This window comes from Pisolithus orientalis, assembly GCF_024613125.1.
Source record: "Pisolithus orientalis strain OTSU chromosome Unknown F5J12scaffold_34, whole genome shotgun sequence".
NCBI classification, from domain to species: Eukaryota; Fungi; Basidiomycota; class Agaricomycetes; order Boletales; family Pisolithaceae; genus Pisolithus; species Pisolithus orientalis.
In genome coordinates this window covers 116612-138107 of record NW_026260815.1, presented here as the reverse complement: position 1 = coordinate 138107, position 21496 = coordinate 116612, and the positions used below count along the sequence as shown (strand labels likewise).

Sequence of the window (21496 nt, the reverse complement as noted above, 5' to 3'; positions counted from 1 at the left end):
CTGGAATTCCTCTTCTTTGGGCAATGGTGCCTGATCTGGCTGTTCTACCAGTGCAGTGATGCTGATAGGCAGAAATACTGGGTGGTATAGGTTGACATGCTGGGTTGGGCCTGACTTATTCCTGAACCATTGACAGCAGCCAGGCTTCATGCAGGGAGTCATATCTGAAAGAAAAATTATGAGTAATGGGGGCTACTGTGGGACAGCAAAGATTTGCTGACTGAACAGAGAATTGAACTAAGCCAAAAGAGATGGCAGCAGGGTGTACCTTTTTTTTCCATCTCTTCATCTTCCACCTTCATGTTGAGAATGCATTCTGGAATTATGGTAGCATCTTCAGGGTTTCGCCCAAAGGGCTCAGAGTTTCTCCCCAACCTTCAGAATTAAATTCCGATGTCAATCTGCTTACTAACTATGGTACTATAAATTTTCTGTACCATTATTTCCACCTCAGTCACTACTTCATGCACTGAGGTGAGCATACCTATACTTCCATTCCTTTACTTGGTACTGATGTAGTGTAGAAACTCATACCTTTGTTAGGTACTAATAAAGTCACTACTTTGTGCACTGAGAAACTCATACATTCATTACTTCATGCACTGCCAATGACCCTTTGCACTTCAAGATATGGACAACCAACCAGTTGCAGAGTGTCCACAGGAGACACTTGTGTGTGGTTTCCCAAAATGCCAGGTGGCTAATGTGCATCCTGGTAGGATTGTCCTTGACAGCCAATCAAGATGACATGGAGGAGGCCAATGATGAATGCACCCAGGAAGCCCTTACCAAAAAGATTGCAGTGATGAAGAAAGGTTACCAATGGATCAGCAAAATTGAGGATAAAATGGAAGTCAACCAATGTGGTGTTGCCACTGGTGCTAAGCCAGTCAAGCCATGTCCTTGTCCTCATCCTCATGCTGTTGGTGGGCAAAGAAGTGAGAGAAATAGCAGTATCTATCATGCTTAACCAAGAAAGAATGAGGCTGATTTTCTTTGTAGGGATGAGTGAGCCACTTACCCTATTAGCTGACATGGAAGACAACACTGGACCTGTAGTGATGAAGGGGAAAGGGACAAAAGCAGCAAATGCGAAATTGCTGCATGAAGCGATAATCTCCACATGCAACAAAGCATCCCTGCCATCAACACATGACAATAGCATCAGCACTAGTGCTGGTTTGATGTGCATCTCACTTCTTAACATGTTCCTCCTAACTGAGGCAACACTGTTCTTTGTGAATGTCCTAACAACTGCTAGCTCTGACAATAAACTGACTTTATCTAAGCATGTCAAAAATTGGGTGAACACTGTCAACACAAGCTCTACATGATCTTCAAGTGCATGCCAGTCCTTGCACATCAGCTGCACCACCTCCATCCACAAGTACCCTTGCTACAAGTACTACCAACATTGAGTTCCATGTATTCAATCTTGGCTCTCCACTGCCAAATGACCCCCAATACAACTATGAGTTTGAATCCCAACTACCAGAAAACTTGGACTTGCCACCTGATTGCAAAGATGGTGAAGCTAGTTGGCCAGTGAGACCTCTGGTTTTGGATGTCCCCACTCTTCAAAATGTTCTTGTTGAGTATCTTTCACACTGAGACAGTTTTTACTCATGCAATGGTAGTCTCAGTGTGCTGCCACAATGGCCAAGGATTGTGAGGCCAATGATACTGCCACCAGACTCACCAATGTCAAGAGGAAAGTAGCCAAGTTGGAATATGTCTCAACCTCTGAGGTTGAGGGTGATGGCATTGATGATAACTGCAGCAATCTAGATGATACCATCTGTGTTTTGGGGCACAAGAATGCCATGGCCAAGGTATGTACTAACCACCTTTCCCTGTGTTCCTTCATCTTTTATTTTCTTTCAGTTGTGCATCACAGTTACAAAGGGCATGCCAAAGAAGATCAAGATACAAGCTTGCAACTCTATGTCCAGCTTATCAGCCACATCTACTAGCAAGAGATCTATCATAGCGAGTGATTCATCAAGTCAAGTACAGACCATCCCTGCACAAGTGCATTTCAACAATTCAGATCTCCCCTTGGATCTGCATAAAGATCAGAAATGGGAGAGGGAGGTTATTCTTAACAAAGGTATGAGTTTCTCAGTGTACAAAGTAGTCACTGTATTAGTACCTAATGAAGGTATGAGTTTCTACACTACATCAGTACTGAGTAAATGAGTGGGAATCTAGCTATACTCACCTCAGTGTATGAAGTAGTCATTGAGGTGGAAAACAATGGTGCAGAAAATTTATAGTATGGTAATTAGTAAGTGCATTGACATTGGAATTTAATTCCAAGGGTTGGGGAGAAATTCCAAGCCCTCTGGGCAAAACTCTGAGAGGCTACTGTAATTCTGGAACACATTCTTGACACTCCCCCTCAATTGGAATGGAGTCTGAGTGCAGATGCAAAGTGTTTTGCCTTGATGCTAGGTAACAGTTTGGTAAGGGTATCAGCAACCATGTCATCAGTAGGACAATAAATTAAACAAAAGGAATGGTTTTCCACAGTGAAATGAATGAAATGGTATTGTATATTGATGTGCTTGGTGTGAGCATGGTAGCTGCCATCCTTGGTGAGTGTGATGGCAGATTGGCTGTCAGAATACAGTGGGATAGGATGTTTGAGTGGTCAGAAAACTTCTCTGATGAGTTGTTGAAGCCAAAAGCCCTCTTTGGCTGCATGAGTTGCTGCAATGTACTCTGCTTCTGCAGTTGAGAGCATGACAAGTTCTTGTTTGTGCAAAGCCCAACTAATAGCTCCACCATCCAGTAGATATGTGTATCCACTGATAGCCTGTCAATGCTCTTGTGAAGCTCTGTCTGCATCAGTATAGCCCTCGAGGCCTCATTCTGTATTTCCAAACATCAAAGCGAGTGCTTTTGTGCCTGTGATATACCTGTAGATTTGTTTTACAGCTTCCCAGTGAGCCATGTTGGGTGCATTATTGAACTGCATGACTGTGGAGACAGCAAATGTGATGTCTGGGCATGTTCCAACAGCAAGGTGCATAAGGGAGCCTACAGCAGCATAGTAGGGTACATTTTTCATGCATGCAGCTTCTTCAGCTGGCTGCAGAATTTCTCCACATGAGAGTTTTATTCTGGGGTCCATCAGAATTGTGGCAGGCTTGCAGTCAGTGAGGTTATATTTCATCAGAATGGCCTCAATGTAGGACTGCTGGGATAGTGATATGGTGCAGGCTTCTCTGTTCCATGTCACCTTCATCCCAAGTAGCCAACTGATGGGCCCTAGGTCAGAGATTTTAAAATGAGTGTTTAGCTCCTGTTTGAATGAGCAAATTAACAATGGGGAACTGCCTGTTACAGTGCAGTCATCGACATGGCTGGCAAGAATGAGAATTGCTGGTCCTATGTGACCATGGAATACCCCCCAGTCTGTGTGTGCCCTGGTGAGTCCAAGATCTGCAAGAGTGGCACATAGCTTCTGGTACCATCGAAGTGTGCCTTGTTTTGAGCCATATAATGTGATGTTTAGCTTCCCAACTGGACAGGAAAAATTCTGCTCTACAGTGTAGCCCTCAGGGAGCTCCATGTAGATGTCTTCACCATCTCCAAGTTTGCCATTTAGGAATGCTGAGTGGAAATCAAATACATTGATATCCCAGTCATTGCATGTGGCAATTTTCTCAGCTTTTGCAGATAGAGAGTGCCATGATTGGCTGCAACAGCTTCCTTGAGGAGTGTCTACACATGGAGGGCTCCCCCCCATGCATGTCATCCTGTGAGGCAAGAAGAAACCCCATCTCATTCACATGGGCACCATGCATCCTTCCCAAGGAGGGTTGTTTTATCTTCATACAATCTTGCAGTGACAATGAGTCTCACTATGCCATGGCTGAGGCTGTATCCTCACTATGAACTCCCTGTGAAATAACACATTGCTTCATCCACCTAGGTCACACCAGAATCAGACCAAGGCTTTTCATGTTGTAGGTTAATATGATTAGTGATGATGAGGTATGATAAAGCCTGCCACTGTGGCAGCAAGTGCAAGTGCAGCTTGCCCAGTGATTTAGGGTCTTCATCATAGGTGGACATATCATGCCAGTAATGGTGACTAGCACTGCTGCTGGGTCCTAGCATATTGGTCATTGGAGGAACTGCAGTAAGTATTGGTTTGTAAACTGGAATTTATGATGCTTGGGGCATGTCACAGAGCTAAAATACACAGTGTAGACCCTTCTTCAGCCAAGGTCACCAAACCAGATGAAGGGACAAGCCCCTGGAGGGATCTCATGAAGGAGGAGTTTGAGACTTTCACACCACATACCTGGTACTGACTGAGAAGGCATCAGTGAGTGGTGTGGTCTCAATTTCAATATTTTGCAGTTTGGATATCAGGTCAGAAGTATGACTGATCCCATGCATTTGTAGACTTTAATTTGGTGAGCATGGGGACAATACCCTGCGCTTTTTGACTTACATATACACATATCACTATCACCCTTAGTAATGGTAGGTTTATAGACAAGCATTCAGGTAGCATCAGGGGCCAGTAGGAAATGAATATTGGTTGCAACCTGAATGGACAAGTGCTTTCAGGGGATGGCCAATGGTAAATACTTAAGTCAGAAGTGCCAGACACCATGTTTGTGCAGATCATCAGATGCTTAGGATGTTATTAGATTGGAATGATGTCCTGCATGACATGAGTTCAGAGGTTTCATTAGATGCATTGCTTTGGTTTCATTGTTCTCTCTTGTTCCCAATCGAAGCCACAACTGTCCTCCCCCTTGAAGTCCCCTCTCTTTGTAAACAAAGTGACAAACTTCAACTATATGGAGATGGTGCACATGTTTTGGAGTTTTCTCTGTCTGCAAAATCTTACTGCATGGGTGTACTAATGGAGTTGGCTTGGAGGTGTCTGGGTGACCAGAGTCAGATGTTGTTGGTTCTTGGGTCAACAATTTTTACCATCCATCATCACAGAGTACCTTGTCATCACACACCTCCACCACTCTGCAACATTGAATATCACTTGGTGCTTCATGGCTGCCCTGCTCATGCCCAGTTCCTCTCTATATATATTTGAGAAATTTTATGTGGGTAGACATGATCCATCTCTCAGGAAGCTACAAGGCCAGATGAACCTTAGATGAACCAAAACGAACCTTTAATGAACCAGCAATTTTTTCCCATGCTTCCAGTGTTGACAGGTTATGTACTGCTCCTAGTATCTTTTCTTACCCCTTGTCTCTTGTCCTTACAAGCACATTCCTGTCTATATAAAGCTCACCTCTCTTACTCACTGGCTGATGAACCACACCTCAACAAACCTGCCACTGGGGATATCAATACATTTAGTATGTGACATCAGCCCAAGTGCAAATGGTGCTGCTAATGACCAGTGCAGATTGGCAAGAACCACAAGAATGGTATGGAAAGCCATAGGAGGGCCTGGTTTACCATTGGAATATTAATGCCAGAGATTTTCAAGGTTTGGAGACGATCATGCACCCCCACTCCAGGCTGCTGGTATGCTGATGCCACTTCCTTAACCATGGCCATAGTTGCTGCCAGACAAGCAGTACAAGTCATATTTTTCAATAAACAGGGATGATCACTACAGGGAGATGGGATGTTGAGTCACTACCAGGACACCAAGCTGGAAATGGGTTGCTACACAGCAATGGAGCTCTGGGCCAGTCCCAATTGGCATGAAAAGAGAGATGTAGTCATACATGGTGTTGGTGGGAGATGTTGAATCTTAGAGCTTTGCATCTTCTAGAGGAACACAGCCATAAGTGAAATGACACAAATTCAAAGTGAAAAATTGAACTCAAGCTTGGTTTAACCTGGCAGTCATTTGGCAGTCTCTGTGCCTGACAATCATGCAGATGGGCTTACTGACTGCATCTGTGATGGCTGTGTTGATGATGACTCAGGTGCCTTTGATGTTGATGCAGACATGAGGCAATGCATATGATATGTGTAGTGCCTGAGTATTTCAATACATCCAGCACATCCCATTCATCTGTGATGTTTCCCATATGAAATGGGAAATCATTGTGCCTGTGTATGATTTCCAATGCAACAACAGCATCTCCCCATGCCCAGTGTCTGATGATATGTCAACAAATGGTGCCACTCAGTTCAATACCACTACTTTTGTATAAACATTTCATGCCTTCAAAAATAATCAATTTTTTATCTCTCTTGCTAAAAATGCTCTAATTTATGGTATGAGCACATTTCCAAGAGGGTTATATATATATAATCAACAAAAAAAACTTGAAAATGAGTGAAAAAAAAAGGTACCAAGGTTGGATCAGTGCATCAAGGCCTATTCCACATCAAACTGATGTGCAAGACCCCCTGGCACTTGCCTGTATGCTGCACATCCCTTGTGGTGAGACCTGAGGCCTGGGCACTAGGCCTCCATCCAGTGCTGCATTTGCACTTCCCATAAACAGATGGTAGAGATAGAGACAGATGCAAGTACAAGGAGCAAGTTTGCTTTGTTGGAACATAAAGTGCTTACACAAGCAAAAAAAGCTATTGTAGTACTTTCTACTAGTAGTCCCTCAGTAGCCTACAGGTATAGTAATAAACTCAGTAAGGTAGGATACAGATATTTCTACATGCTTGAGCATGTCCAAGGTATAATCACAGTGGTCCTGCAGATACTTCTTGACACAACCCTGAAACAACTTGATAAAATTAATTTCACAACAGGACTTTGAAAGGAAGATGCATAGGTGACCATGTACCTCAATGGTTTCCTGTATTGAGGATTTTTGTTCAGAGAAATGATCTTGTCTCTCAAGTACATATGTGCTTGTTGCAGCAGATAATGTCACATCTTTGTGGCTGCCTGTGACCAGGAGGTGGACTTGGAGGACTGGGTGGGGTGTTCATTGATTTTGGAGCATATTGAGTAGTTCATGCACAAGCAGCTGCAGGCTTCTGAGCTTTGCCAGCCATTGTAGCTTGTTATTAACAATTTTTGTATGTTGTGTTTGGAGCATGACATCAGAGTATACAATGCACAAATCATGCTAGTCTCTAATGGTTAAGACTAAATGCATGCTGCTGCACTGATGGTTGACCCTCAATCACCTCTTGCTAGGATTAGGATTAGAACTTTTGTCAATCCCCAAATTGGCACTTACACAAAAGTAGTGGTGTTTACAATCTATCCAGTTTTGATGTACATTTTCTAAGTGAATGCCACCATACAAATCCTGGAAATTCCATGGACATCTTGGCATGCCACAATTCAGGAATGAAAATTTGTTTATCAGTCCACTCAGAATGTTTTCTCTATGCCTGTCTGACTCCAACACTGTGCTTTTTGAATTCTAATAGCCTGATGTCATGCTACAGGTCTCCAAAGGTGGTCGCTTTTTTCGAGCAGGAAACTTGCCTGATATAGACAGTAACCTGCACCAAGTCTGGAGCTTGACTTCTTCCAAGTAAACTTCAGTCATCAGCTGACCATCCTGCAAGTGGGGGGCAGTCAGTGACACACACCAAATTGTAGCAGAACTTACTATTCATGGATCTCAATTGCACAGACCTCCCATCACCAACTGGGATTGACAGACAAAACAACTTGCAAAACCTCCTCTATGTTGGAGTGAAATGACCCCTGTCCATACTTGGACTTAGGCACATGATCATGCTGCTTACATAAGCTTAGTAATGGAACATAAAAACTACAAAAAAGGAAAGGGTGTCTGGGGTGGGAGAGATGGGAAATCCATGTATCTCACAGGAAGTCAGGTAAGAATTGAGATGTGATGAACAAGTGCATTGGGTGCTAGGGTGAAGAGTCATGCTGAGGGCTATGGAGTGTTCATAGATCAAATGCTCCAAAGGCCAGGCTTCCTGGAATGGTTGCCTGGCCAAAGGGGAGATGTTCATCAGTGAGGGGCAACCCCCAGCGCATCCTGAGGGGGTGTAAAACCCAAAACACTAAGCTTCAGGGAAAGGGCCACAGCATCAGACACATGCCCATGAGAAAGGTGATCTGCAATGACATTCTCTTGACCAGGGATGTAAAACACACAGAAATCAAGGTCATGAGTGAGGAGAGTGTCAATGGCAGAGAGGAGGATCCAGTTGTAGTGGGGGAGGGCTGCAAGGGTATTGAACATTGACATGGAGTTAAAGTTATCTGTATATACAGCCATGCATCCACCATGTGGCAGGAAATGGATGGCATATTGAATCACAGCCAGGACAACTAGGGCTTCCAGGAAGAAAATTGGGTGAGTGGTAGGAAGTTGGGACAGATGAGGTGTAACCCAAACCCAAGGATGGAAACCAGAAACCTAACCCATCATCAGAGGCATCTGTGAGAGCCACCAAAGTGGAAGTGGGAAGACAGCAATGAGTCCAGGATACAGTAGAGAGGAAAAAGATGCCATCAGACATCTCAATATGTGAGGCAAACCATTGGAGCTCATGAACTAGGTTGCAGTTGACCCACAAAAGAGCTCCCACATTTTCTTTACCAGCTGTTTTAGCATAGAGGGCAGAGAGCCCTGGATGAAGCATGGGATAAACATTTAGAGCCCAGTTGAGGTAGCTGGCAAGACATTGAAAATCACAAAGTGAGTGTTGAGTCCCCTGGTGTGCAAAGGAATGGACCTGGTCAAGGAGCCATTCCTGGGATTCAAGGGTCATGCACACCTGCATGAGATTAGGGTCAACCTTAAAACTGATAACAGGGAGAACCAAACCTGAGAGTTGTTTCTTCTCCTCATGTGGAATGCCAAGTGAATCCCACAGATGAAGAACAGTTATGAGTGGGCCTGGAAGCGATTTAGAATAGGGTTGATACCATTCAGTCAATGACTCAGGTGCAAACCCAAATGAATCATCAACATAAAGGAAGCTATAAATGACAAGGAGTTTGAAGATGATGATCCAAAGGACTAATGACATGAACCCATGCCAGAGGCACTGCAATGCCCATCCTCCAAAGACATTGCAACAATCAACATAACAGTGTGACCCTACAGTGACAACCTGTTTGATTTGCCAGAGGGGATGCATGGGCATTAGGCAATCCCTTTCCAAACAGCCAAATGTTCTAAGGGATGAGTGAGGCAGTAGTGACAGAGTGCCTGGCCTAAATCATAGATGTTATCAAGTGTGACACCTGATACATCTTCTCAACTGATCATATTGTTCAGTGCATATTCCCCAGTGCTATGATCAGTGACCAGCCAGAATTCTTCAACCCCAGGTTTCAGCACAGTGTGTATAGGCATTGAGTACACCCCTGGTAGAAGGTTCAGTCCAAAATCTTTTGAGAAGCAACCCTTGGCAATTTCTTTTTCAACTTGAGCATTAATGAACACTATTTCTTCAGCAGATTTTAAGGGGTGACAAGAATTATCCCATAAAGAGGGCCAGTCTCAATGATGAGTATGCATGTAAGGCCAAAAGCCTTCATGAAGGCTGCAACAGATAGACTGGATGAAATTCCAGTTAGGATGATCACATAAGAGCTCCTTGAAGCAGTCAACATTGATGGGTGTAATAAACTGGAACAGATGAGGTTTTGAGGAGATCATATCAACAGCTGCAGTGTTTTTAAATTCCTCAGGAGGAGGTGGAGGCAAGGGTACAGCCATTTCAGTCCAAAGAGCAGTCCAACTAACAAAGGAATGACTATGTCCCCAAACATACTGATGATGAAAACATTGACCCTGTGCAATTTGATCATTCTCAAACCCTCACCACCTTTGAACATTCAGGTCTCTTGTGTGATCTATGACACCCTCTTCAGTTGCAGCAGTGTGCATAGAAACACTTGGCTTCAGACTTTTGATGGAGGCCACAATTCCACCAATGACAGGGGTCTCAGAACCAACCAGACAGTCCTGATCTAAATCTGCTCTGCACTGAAGGTGTGAATTCAGAGGAATGGGAACCAATGCCATGAGAGGACAAGAAAGTGGTCCTAAGGTCATCAAATTGGGAAGGATCAGTGACACATAGGTGTCATTGGATGGACACATGGTTTTGGACCACATGGTCATAGTTGATGACTCTTGAATGGAAGACCAGTTCAATGGAATGGAAGAGGCAACCAATGTGTTCTTGGTATTCCAAATACTCCTCCCATTGTTGAGGGAAAATGAATGCAAGGGCCTTGATGAACATTGTGAAAGTGGTGTTGTGATCTGCCACTGATTTGATGGTTCCTGCAGGTTTCAGTACTCTGAAGGACAATTCAACCTTGTTGTCAATAATGTGGGATTGTTTGGGGTCAAGCTCAGTGGAATGTGCCAATTCAAGGACTTTGGCCAAGTTGATGTATTTCCACTGCACAAGATTTGTCCACTGACTGGGTGGAAAGGGTGGACATCCTGGTGTGGAGAGGATGTGCTCAACAACTTGTCTGGGATCCTTTGAGTAAAGTTAAATTTGTTCAAAGGTCATTCTGATATCCTCTGCAAGAGTGGCAACTTGTGCCTGTTGCCACTCATTCCAAGGGAAACGTCTAACATCAAGCTCAACTTGCTTTCTTTTAACTGGGTGTTGTTCATCATCTCCTCCTTGAGATGAGTGTTCAGAGAGCCTATCTGATCCATCAGTCTCATCCTTGTCTGATCTCCTTTCTTCATCTCACTGTTCAACCCTTCCCAAGATCATTTCAGACAAGGTCTGGCTTGACTGTTGCTCTCCATGCTGGGCTGCTCTGTCAGTCAATCTATCAACTTCATCAAGCATGTCAACATAGATGGTGAGAGCAATTGAGAGGTGTTCTGATCCTCCCAATTTGACAGCTGGTGCATCAATGAGAACCTCCCTGATTCCAAGCAACACCAAGGATTTGATGATTTCCCCCTTTCTATATCTGTCAATGAACTCTTCACACCATTTGATGCATTCAGCATCCCATTCAAATGCATTCTCCCCTTCTTCTGAGGGGGGATTCCAAGACTCCGAGGCATTTCTTTCAGTGGACATAGGCTGAGCTGAAGGTGATGTAGGGAGTTGTATACTCCCTGAGGCCGAAATAGGGATGCCAACACCAAAATTCCACCATTACCAAAGTCAACCCCTATCAGAGTTCCACATCTGTTGTCTTTGGAATTATTGCATCAGCCTCATGTGCCACCTTGCCTGTCAAACCTTCAGAGCTCCCCTGTCCATCAATAACACACACCAGTCATCATCCTGGAATTCTGGGTCAACATCAACCTGACATACATCTATCTGGAATTCCACAGTCACTTTGCCTCATCCTTCACCTCACCACATAGCTGGGAAATCATGCAGATCATCAGTAATAAACTCCAGTTACCCCTCTCATTCCTTCCCTGCAAATCTTTCTCTGCAATGTGAGAACCCCTTTGCATCTATGGCCTCTATCCTTCATGTACACTACTCTACAGTATGTGGTATGCTTGTTCTGTTGAAAGATACCCATCTTTCCCTTTTGTTTCTCTCAGTTACTGCTTTTCAGTTTGTTTTCACATGATTCTGTAGTGTGTTGACATCTGTCACATCTCCCTTTATTTTTCAGAATTTTTACTTCACCCACCCCACATTATCCTGATCAGTACCTTACTCTCCATGTACTATATAATTCTGCCTCAGCAATGGAAAAATACCACCCATCTTTTGGAGTCACTATCTGAGTCATTCATGTGTCTAAGTGTTCAACATGTCTGCTGCATCATCTGTGTCTACTGTGTCTTTTGTGTCCCCTGTGTATCTGTGTCTCACCTTCATGTCTCATGAGTCTCAAATTACTTCCTCATGCCAAGATCATCACTTGGAATTTCATGAACAAGTCTATTCAGACCCAAATCATCTACAACACTGCAGAGTTAAATTCTGCACCCTACATTCAACTTCCCAATCAACTCTACCATCATATTCTATGTTTCCTTCCTACTCAGCACCCCTTGGGTTGAGCCTAGGGATTACCCTACAGCTTTCCCCCTAATTGCACACTACCCAGAGGTAGTGTCCCACAGCAATCAATAAATTAATTATAATTATAGCAAAAATGGCACTGGCAATGAGGTACAACAGGTCAGAAAAGGAGATCTAATAAGTGAGGAGTGTAACTTACCTGGCAATGCAGTAGGACAGGTCAGAAAGGAGATGGATCCTTTGTAACTACTGCACACCAGATAATAAAGGGCCATGAGGTATGACACCATACTCAACCAGTGAGGTCACGCAAAAGGGGGATAACGGTGCCACCCGAATGCGCCTCATAAGAACGAGAGATCCCGTGTATTGTGCCCCTCGGCGACCCAAAAGACAGATCGCCGCTGAGCATAAAATCTTGCTAGTCTAAATGCGGAAAAGCTAAGTGCTCGAAAAGCAGCTTTTCGAGCACTTAGGTATACTGATGACTGGTAGTTCAGTAACAACATGGTAATTTTTGATAGCTTCGGCTGTTGTTTCACTGATGCTGGAAGAATTCTCGAAACCCGAGCGCGAAAAATACAGGCACTGGATACATGTCAAGACCATACACCTACCACGAGTTATTCGTGTTGCGACTGAGCCTCTGGAACGTTTCTGAAGGACCACTTACTCCAAGCTTAGGACTTGGAGCAGATAGACCCATGGACCGCCGTCGGGAATACTTGAATATGTATTAGATTCGAAGGTAAGCACGGAGAACGTGCATCTGGGAAACAGCTACGCGACGCGGCTGTTAACAGCTCTTCCGCACTTGAGCGAGCTCTCTCATTGGCCAACAAGTGTCTTAGCGAGTCTTACGACAAGTCACTTCCAAACGGAGGCAGGTATAACCTGCTCACTCCCTCGGGTAGTTTTGCAGATGCTGGCGACTAATAGTGGCCCGTGCCGAGTTACCAAAGCCGGTAACACAACTTACGAACTTTCAGGTTCATTAACCCTGACATGCATGGCAGCATACTTCGGCTTCAGTGCTAATTACATACTATTACTCTGACATGTCAACGGAACAAAAACCGACTTTTAAGCGATAAACGGACCCAGAAAACGTATATAAGGATGGTAGTGGGGAGCTGAGTTTTCATCGACTCGTCGTTCTTCTGCCAACTACAACACACTCTCTTGAGCCAACTCAACCCCGTCACTCTCTAAACAATCGTCATGTTCTCCCGCATCTTCGCCGTTGCTGCCCTCGCTGCTCTTGCTATTGCTGGACCCCTCGAAGTTCGTGGTGGCTCCTCGCAGTGCAACACCGGTACTCTCTCGTGCTGCAGCCAGGTCCAGACTGTATGTGATGTTTTCACTGATATTTAGTTGACATTGCTGAACCGCTTGCTGTAGGTCCAGAACTTGTTCAGTGCGTCCGGCCTCACTGCTGTCGCTGCCTCCGTCCCCGTCAGTGCTCTCGTCGGTGTTAGCTGTACCCCTGTCACCGTTGCCGGTACTGGCAGCGGTGCTCAGTGCAGCACTCAGCCCGTTTGCTGCACTGACAACACCTTCGTACGTTGCTTTATCCACGTGCAGTAGATTGATCTCACTTAACCCATTTCAGCTCGGCACCGCCAACATGGGTTGCATGCCCGTTAACGTCAATGCCTAATTACTTTAGTTAGATTATGCATTGCTTGGGTGATGTACCTGAATAATATACCAGTTCCGTGTCCTTTCGTTTCGCATTGTGATACCCTTAAGGTCGGTAATATTCGCAACAGTGCTCAGTTGTCCAATTGTGCAGTACTGGTCACTGGTGCTTGGGTGCCGGGCATATGCGCTATGTGGTATGTGTGCTGTGTTTGTACGTTCAATCCGCCGCTTCATGGTGAAAAATGTTTTGTGTGCTAAAGTTCCGAATAGTTCGGCTATTTCATGCCATGTGCAATCACACTTTCAGATGTCCTCGTGCTGTCATGCAGTATGGCACATGTGCCTAAGTTCCCTACGTTCCACGTAGACACGCTAAGTATTACAGCAAATCTTATCACGCAATGCGAACAAAAATCCGTGATCTATCGCAGAAAACTACTTGCAAGGTATTACAAAAACGGATTCGTCAACACAATGATGTACGTATACCATTTTCAAACGTCTGTTCTAAAACACTGTAAAATCATGACGGAGTCGTCGCTCTAACATGTACCACGTCCAAACAAACAAGATTCGTACTTCTGTTTCTTTCCTCGGCGAATGGAGCGTAGGCTACTCCGAATAATAGTCAGGAATTTCCTTACTGCATCTTGCCCAACACCCTCGGCTGTGGCACGTCGGCCATGTTGATGAAGATATCGTCTGCAGGGTGACGGTACAGAGGTGCACGGAGACGTTTCTGGTCGAGGTGGTGGCCAATGAAACCGATGGAGCGGCCGAGCACGAACAGACCATTAAGCGTGCCGATCTGTGAGAAACCCATTCGAGTTAGCAGGACGCAGGAATTGAATTGTAAAAATACGCGCCTTGATGTACTCGTCGGCTTCCTCAGGTGTGAACGCACCGGAGTCGCGCAAGAGATCAACGAAGCAGACGGCAATACACCCATCAACATTCAGGATCAGCTAAGAGGTCATCAGTCATCCGCACTAACACCACCACAAATACGATGACAGCGCGGTCCAGGCATCGAAACAACCCTCGCCCTACCTCATTGATTTACTACGATCAAGCTGAGAAACTCACCGTATCCTTCTTGGCCGTCGTCACCTTCTCAACAGCAAGAGCGTAGTCCAACAAGGAGTGCGAGGGGAAATTTTCCATGACATATCTTTTTACGAGTTCGACACGCAAGTCCGGGTTGTTGACAGACTTGATCTTGTGTCCGATACCGGAGACTACGTCTATGGTCAACACCACACACGCAATTGTCCAATAGAACTACTCACTCAGCCTGTTGGCCTTGCGGCTCTCATCGACAAACTCCCTGGGCGTTAAACCACGATCCTTGGCCGAACTGAACATCGCAGCCGCCTCATCCAACGCACCACCGAACCGACTTCCGATCGTCAAGAGACCACTCGTCAAACTGCTAATCAAGTCCTTGCCTGCACGAGTCGTGACGATCGTGTTCATCGCACCACTGACAGCAGGACCGTGGTCAGCCGTCAACATCAAAACCATCTCAATAAATTTGGTCGCATAGGGAGGGAGGCGGCGTTTGAACCAGAGCAAGCTGACGACACCACCGACACCAATTTCTTCCTTGAATACATCGGAAATGCGCATGCCAGCGTACATGAGCTCCTGACCACGCTCATCAGAGATAGTCGAAATGAATGCTGCCGGCTTGCGAATTAGACCGAGCTCCTGTGCCCACTTGTAGTCCATCGGAATAACAGGGGGGTCAACCTCCCGGGCGGGGACGATCGTGCCCTCCTGCGCAAGCTTGGCGTACGTCGCACGCAGGACATCAGGAAGCTGCTCGAAAGTGTCGGGAACGATGAATCCGGCCGCACGCATCGCACGGTTCTTTGCATCGGCAGTTTCGGAATCGGAATTGGCCATCGAGCCTGCATGGCCGAATTGGACTTCGGTGGTGAACATCTTGGCACAAGTACCAATAGCCCATGCAACGATAGGTTTCTTGATCTCGCCGCGTTTGACAGCGTCGATAACAGCGTACTCCTCGACACCGCCAACTTCACCCAAGAGGACAAGCATCTTGCAAGCGGGGTCGGCTTCATAGCGGAGCAAGTGGTCGATGAAGGTGGTTCCGGGGTAACGGTCACCACCGATAGCAATACCCTCGTACGTTCCATTTGTGAATAGCGAAAGAATGTTGTTAAGCTCGTTGGACATGCCTCCAGATTTGGAGACGTAGCCGACGGAACCAGGGCGGTATAGCTTCGATGAGATAATGTTGTCCATCATCCTGTACTCAAACCGTCAATAATGCGTTACGGACACCGAAAGAAAAAGAAAGGCTCACCCTCCAGAGTTTCCAATCCTGAAGCAACCAGGCTTGATACCACCGACAGTAGCAGGGCCGATGATGAGAACACCCTTATCCTTGGCACGCCACAACAGTTCACGAGCCTGACGTTCTGGTACACCTTCGGCGATCAAAGTAATCGCGCGGATTCCAGGGTGCTCGAGGCACTCAAGAGTGCTGGAGTAGACACTACGGCTGCTGGCGAAGTTGACGACGACATCCACATCAGGGTGCTTGCCAACAGCCTCAGCCAGTGACGTGTAGACAGGCAAAAGCGTTTCCCGTGTACCCCAGTAGAACTTTTGGATGTGATGGCCGCCGAAGGGGTAGATCATAGCAGCCACACTGGGCCGGGAACGTTTGCAGGAGTAGTCAAAGTCGAGCATGCCCTGAATAGCACGGGGTTGGAGACCATAAACAAATGCACGAGTTTCGGCGTCGAAGGGGCGATATGAAGGCCGGCTAGCAGCATGACCATTCTCGGTCGCGGCACTCTCGAAGCGAATGACAACATCGTCTGGTTGAGTGCGTTCTCCGTCTTCGTGGATCATGCCCACTTGACTAGGCGTCGGCGCAGCGGTCGAAGAAGGAACAGACGGTGTGGCAGGGAAGGTGGCGGGTGTGACAGGTGTGGGGGGAATGGGTTGGGGTGCAAGGTCATTGGATTTGATACCCAGCGCAAGAGGGACTATCGCAGTAACATGGGTCTCGGGACCGAAAACCTGGATCGGAACGCCGAGAGATTCACCTACAGGAAGGACGATTAGAATTATACGCAAAAGAGTAGATGAATTTACCAAGCAGACGCATTGCTTTCAAACCTTCCTGGTAGTTGGGACCACCGCGGCGCACGTAGATCTTAACCTAAAGCGGTATCAGCATCTTCGAAGATCTCGTGCTTGAGCACGCGTTACACACCCCGTGGGCGATCAATCCAGCCTTGGCACCCTCGAGCGCACGAATGATACCTTTGAAGGTTGCAGCAACGTTCGTGAAGTTGGCAATACCGCCACCGATGATCAGAATCTTGCCATCCGGGCGAGGGGCCGGGCGGGTAATCAAGTCCACTGACTCCGGGCATCAGTAATCGCTTGTGGGCTCCATAAGACACCTACAGATCGTCTTGGCGTATTCGTACGTCTGACCCTCACTAGGTGCACCACTGTACTCGCCGTAGTTGGCGAGTTCGTGTGCAAAACCGGCAGCTGCGATGGCGTCTGCGTATACGACGGACGCACCACCACCAGCAACCATAGTCCAGACACGGCCGTTGGGGTTGAGAACAGTGAGCTTGAGAGAAGCCCCCGTGGACGCGTCAAGTTTTTGGATGTAGGCTGTGCAAAATGGGTGAGGCATGAATGGGATTCTAATGGCCAAAAAAAAACATACCCTCTTCCTTCGTGAGGTCACGACCGAACGGAGCGGGCCAGACCATTGGTGGTCCGCGGTCTGCGCCAATCTTGTTGTCGGCAGCGACGGCAGCAGATGGGTTATACACGCTAATATCTCTGGCGATGGACCACTTGGGACCACAAATGAATTCGGCCGTCTGATCGAGTTTAGCAGCCATGTCAAGGTAATGGATGGATCCATCGTCGAGGACGACGAGAGGGTTAATTTCCAGGTAAGCGAAGTGGAGGTCTACATATACGGAGTACAGACGGAGAATGAAGTCCGTGAGTGCTTCCTTGCGTTTTCCAGCCCCATACGACGCGAGAAGGGTCTTCTGCACCTCTTCACGCGTAGGGAATGGGTTAGACGCCGAAGGAAGGGCGGGGATGTTAAGCCGAAGCGCGTGAGCATCCACGTCACCCACATCGACACCACCGGTGGACGAGAAGAGGATCGTGTCACCTGGTCGAGAAGACGTTATGCAGATGTAAGCCTCCGTATGTTGAGGGTGCGGAAGGAATGGTTCTACGATGAAGTTATTGAGGGTGCCAACGATTGCTTCGACCTGGACGAGTACGTGTTCGTCAGCCCCATATCACGCGATCACGATAGGCGGTGAAATGACTTACTCGTTGTGGTTTTCCGGCGCGATCTTGGATCCATTTCTTTGCTTCAGAGTAAGGTTTATTGAGAGCAAGCAACCCAGCCTTTCCGCGACGCTTGATAAGCTGATCTGGCTTCGCGACAAGGGGTGTCGTATGAACCCAACCTGGGAGGGAATTATCGGGGGTGATCGCGTTGGTAGCAGGATCCCAAGAGATCTGGGCTACTTTTGGAGATGGATAGGTGAGGACCGAATTGGCAGGGAGGGCGAAGTTGGGATGGGCGGCAGGTGCGCGCTCAAGCCAATACGCGAGGAGAAGTTTTGCATCAAATTCGCGAATAGCTGCACCAATGTCAAATCAACTCTACATACGATAATGAATCCCAAGCTACTGACCCTTGGAGGACATGATGGAAGGAATGCAAGATGGGAGGCGGGTGAGCTGATATTAATGTGGTATATAAAACACTGTCTATCATTGAAACCCCCAATGTTCACACGGGGATAATATGAGCACAGCCACAGGCACTAACATAAAACCAGAAAAAGAGCTCGGCCCACTTTTCTGTTTCTTTGGGGTGTTCTACCGAGTTCGCGACCGACGATGAGGAGCTTGGAACTCCTGCCGTGCGGCCAGGAAAACATTCTGACATAGCCCGCATCTGCCATTTACCATCTGTTTCAGCCCACCCCCCCTCTGATACATCGATGCCGATTTAAAGACTGATTGATTCAATCGATCATATCAGCTATTTTTCAACCATGCCTGACCCGCGTGTCGCAACGTGTCCTTCTCCATCACCGTCCCGGGCACCAATGGACCCTACACGTTCCCTGCCTTCCTCCCGTTTACTTAAAACTATGACGCATGTTTCGGCTCTCGGTTCCTTCGCTGGTACACATCTAAGCAACATTCTCTGCCACCACCTGAAATCCGTTGTTGTTCCAGGATAAAAAGGCGGCACCTTTGCGTCTCTTACTTCGCCTGATCTTTTCCCCGTTCACCTACAGGGTTCTACCAATTCTGCCCTCGCAGTTGACGAGAATCTGTGCCTGTAACGTTTGATCAATCTTTCACCCCTTTCACACGTGATTATCGAGGGCACACCAGGCTGTGTAATTATGTCCTGCCCAGTCCCTTCACACCCATTCTACCTGTTAAACTCCACCAACACGGATAAGAATGCGCACCGGTGCACTCTGTAGGTTTCGATACCATAGGCCAGACGTTGTTACTCCTTCCCCACCGACTCTGGGCACGCTGTGGCTAGTGTGGCCAACGAGAAGTCGCTGAGAACGATCATCGCATCCATCGTCGGCCCCGGTTAGCTGTGTCTTCCGACGTTGTAATTATTAGGCGAGTCTTATCATGCTGTCAGCTCGGTTCCCTGCTCGGTACGTATTTCGCGAAGTCCCCGGGCATGCTGGCGACGACTTCTTGATAGTAACGTACGTTCCCAAGCAGCCCCTGTGCACCCTGACAAGTAGTTCACCCACGTCCCCGCCTGTGTTGGCTTGTAGTATGCAATGCACTTGCTTTGTGTCTGTATCTCGTTGTCGTGCTCCTCCTATGAATGGTAGGAAAGCTTTTCGATCGTGCTTATCACCAGAACTACTATATTTGGTGTCAAAAACCGCCACCAGTACTCATCGAACAGGGCTGACTTGTGTGCTACTGCAAGCATTGGCACTAATGTCCGTACACTTCCATGGTCCTTCTCACCCTCAAGTGTGAATTAATCTGGATTGCCCACCGATTTAGGCAATGTGGCGACTGGTTCTGTTGACGTTCAAGCTCACTGACGTTGTTTTGATTAGGGTGACCCGTCACTTCATTTCTGAGCTGAACCATTACTTCTTAGTCATGAGTCCCCCACTGTCTCCCCGACTTTTGTTGGTAACAGCGCTGTGAAAATGTCTGCGGCGCGGATCCTTGATATGCACTGACTTAACGTGGTCAGGCGCAAGCCTTTCACGCTGGTTGCTGTCGTGTGAGGCCTAACTCCGACTATCAGTGTGTCCCGAGGCAATGACCGGAATTGCCTCAGAATTCAAATCCAGCTCAACTTTAATTCCTTTACACTGGATGCTACTGTCACGAATCAGCCCTTCATGAACAACAGCAGCGAGTAGAAGTTTGGATGATGATGAGCTTTGTAATGCCAAGGCATGTTGCATAAAGTCGTACACGTATCAACTTAAATACATATTTATACATCCTACACCCGAAAGATCATCATACGCATCAGTCATCGAACGCATTTGTGGACAAGTCAAGCATCCTAGAACGTGTGCTTCGAGACAGTCTCGTAAAACATCTTCCCTTGGATGGTAGCGAGTTCAAGTTCCAAGGCGCTAGGCTGACGAGAGCCATCAGCAGCCGCAAACGTGCCTGCTCCCCATGGTGAACCTATCGGGCAACGTAGTAATCAGACTTCTGTTTGAAAAAAAGTGCATCGAAATACGTACCACCGCGAACTTCGTTCAAGTTGGCTAGCTGTGGGAAAGCGTGCTTGTACCCAAGGGGCACGTAGATGATGCCGTGGTGGGTGAGTGTAGAAAGAGACGCTATGACGGTGCTTTCTTGACCACCACCTGGTGTACCGGTAGAGACAAAGACGCCGGCGAATTTGCCTGACAGGGCACCAGACGCCCAAAGACCGCCAGTGGCGTCCCAGAAGGCCTGCGATCAGAAATTTAGAAATGCGCGCAGCAGCAACTGATGGTAACTGCCTACCTTCCACTGAGCGGGGAAGTTTCCGTAACGTGTGGGGATACCAAAGAGGAAGGCATCGTAGTTGGCGAGGTCTCCTGGTGCGAAGGCGGGGTAGTTCGGTTTTGGCGGGGCGTGCATCTTGGCCAAGATCTCTTCAGAGAGAGTTTCCTGGATTCTAACGGCGTGATTTGTTTAGAGCCTAGCCTATTGTGTGGAGGCACGTACTGGAAGATCTGGGCTTGGCCCCCAGCAGACTGGACACCGCTCTTGACGGCCTCAGCCACTTGATTGATAATCAACACGACGCCAGGACTAAATCACAAAGTCAGGGCACGCACACTTGCCAATATGGCCGTAGAGGGTATAAATGACGATGGCGACACGGGGGGACATGATAAGTAGTGGAAGGAGACGAGTTTGAGGGGGATGATCGAGAGGAGATGTTGACCCAGTATTTGTAGGTCTCGGGTGTGCCCGACGTTGCTCCTAATGTGCTTTGAAAGGCACGGAGAAGACGTCACTGAGATTTCCCCCCTGTGAACCAATCCACCATATATGAGCATCGATTAGAACAAAGTTATGGATTAGCTGATTACGCGGACTTGCGCCATGCTGGCAGAACCAGACGACCTCCCCCAATTGATGCGAGGACGTCAACATTAGTAAACGGCGAACGGGCAGCACGGCTAGCGTGGATAAGCAGCGGCCGCTCCAGGCTCTCCTACTACGACTCTCCTCATAGCACAGCTGCCTGAACCTCGTCTTACCAGTTTAGGATACGACGATGCCAGTGTTTTTAATTTCTTGGCGGGGTTATGTCAGATTATGTCATCACCTCATTAGCAATGTCCAGAAACACCTTCCATATAAGGAAATGGCTGAATCAGCGTCATTAATGCCAGCTTACCGAAGCCGC

At 47.1% G+C, this 21496-nt stretch overlaps 6 protein-coding genes across 6 annotated transcripts; 2 read left to right on the top strand and 4 right to left on the bottom strand.

Moving 5' to 3' along the window:
• Positions 1-703: 703 nt before the first annotated feature.
• F5J12DRAFT_785185 (uncharacterized protein) lies at positions 704-1973 on the top strand (the record flags this gene model as incomplete). Its single annotated transcript, XM_051743190.1, has 4 exons — positions 704-938; positions 1343-1545; positions 1638-1836; positions 1885-1973. The coding sequence occupies 4 exons, from the start codon at positions 704-706 to the stop codon at positions 1971-1973; spliced, it is 726 nt and encodes a 241-aa protein (XP_051596872.1).
• A 5937-nt stretch (positions 1974-7910) lies between these two features.
• Positions 7911-9632, bottom strand: F5J12DRAFT_906972 (uncharacterized protein; the record flags this gene model as incomplete). The annotated part of the gene is made up of 7 exons (XM_051748853.1): positions 7911-8239; positions 8295-8658; positions 8683-9021; positions 9075-9124; positions 9173-9317; positions 9339-9412; positions 9464-9632. The coding sequence occupies 7 exons, from the start codon at positions 9630-9632 to the stop codon at positions 7911-7913; spliced, it is 1470 nt and encodes a 489-aa protein (XP_051596871.1).
• A 370-nt stretch (positions 9633-10002) lies between these two features.
• On the bottom strand, positions 10003-10419 carry F5J12DRAFT_725253 (uncharacterized protein; the record flags this gene model as incomplete). The annotated part of the gene is made up of 1 exon (XM_051741619.1): positions 10003-10419. A coding segment is annotated over one exon (417 nt), but the record flags the coding sequence as incomplete, so codon positions are not given.
• A 2310-nt stretch (positions 10420-12729) lies between these two features.
• On the top strand, positions 12730-13856 carry F5J12DRAFT_929024 (hydrophobin-3 precursor). The gene is made up of 5 exons (XM_051749474.1): positions 12730-13236; positions 13291-13449; positions 13502-13545; positions 13601-13744; positions 13804-13856. Exons 1-4 carry the CDS (start codon positions 13111-13113, stop codon positions 13629-13631), a joined length of 360 nt encoding a protein of 119 aa, XP_051596869.1. The 5' UTR covers positions 12730-13110; the 3' UTR covers positions 13632-13744; positions 13804-13856.
• Positions 13857-13883: 27 nt separating this feature from the next.
• On the bottom strand, positions 13884-18444 carry F5J12DRAFT_851659 (ATP citrate lyase). Its single transcript, XM_051746550.1, has 11 exons — positions 18261-18444; positions 17890-18206; positions 17258-17825; positions 16984-17202; positions 16787-16935; positions 16666-16732; positions 15866-16616; positions 14823-15808; positions 14620-14771; positions 14400-14498; positions 13884-14341 (listed from the first exon to the last, which is right to left on the bottom strand). Exons 1-11 carry the CDS (start codon positions 18271-18273, stop codon positions 14174-14176), a joined length of 3489 nt encoding a protein of 1162 aa, XP_051596868.1. The 5' UTR covers positions 18274-18444; the 3' UTR covers positions 13884-14173.
• A 1496-nt stretch (positions 18445-19940) lies between these two features.
• On the bottom strand, positions 19941-21083 carry F5J12DRAFT_851654 (flavoprotein-like protein). Its single transcript, XM_051746549.1, has 5 exons — positions 20919-21083; positions 20806-20863; positions 20602-20755; positions 20334-20547; positions 19941-20274 (listed from the first exon to the last, which is right to left on the bottom strand). The coding sequence occupies exons 1-5, from the start codon at positions 20971-20973 to the stop codon at positions 20147-20149; spliced, it is 609 nt and encodes a 202-aa protein (XP_051596867.1). The 5' UTR covers positions 20974-21083; the 3' UTR covers positions 19941-20146.
• Between the last annotated feature and the right edge of the window lie 413 nt (positions 21084-21496).

Coding starts and splice junctions, on each gene's coding strand:
- F5J12DRAFT_851654 (XM_051746549.1), bottom strand. CDS start 20,973: ATGTCCCCCCGTGTCGCCATCGTCATTTATACCCTCTACGGCCATATT. Junction 20,864..20,918: donor CTACGGCCATATTGGCAAGT/GTGCGTGCCCTG, acceptor TTATCAATCAAG/TGGCTGAGGCCGTCAAGAGC. Junction 20,756..20,805: donor GGCCAAGCCCAGATCTTCCA/GTACGTGCCTCC, acceptor TCACGCCGTTAG/AATCCAGGAAACTCTCTCTG.
- F5J12DRAFT_851659 (XM_051746550.1), bottom strand. Junction 17,203..17,257: donor TGACCTCACGAAGGAAGAGG/GTATGTTTTTTT, acceptor CATTTTGCACAG/CCTACATCCAAAAACTTGAC. Junction 15,809..15,865: donor AGGATTGGAAACTCTGGAGG/GTGAGCCTTTCT, acceptor GTTTGAGTACAG/GATGATGGACAACATTATCT.
- F5J12DRAFT_929024 (XM_051749474.1), top strand. CDS start 13,111: ATGTTCTCCCGCATCTTCGCCGTTGCTGCCCTCGCTGCTCTTGCTATT. Junction 13,237..13,290: donor GCTGCAGCCAGGTCCAGACT/GTATGTGATGTT, acceptor CGCTTGCTGTAG/GTCCAGAACTTGTTCAGTGC. Junction 13,546..13,600: donor ATGCCCGTTAACGTCAATGC/CTAATTACTTTA, acceptor TGAATAATATAC/CAGTTCCGTGTCCTTTCGTT.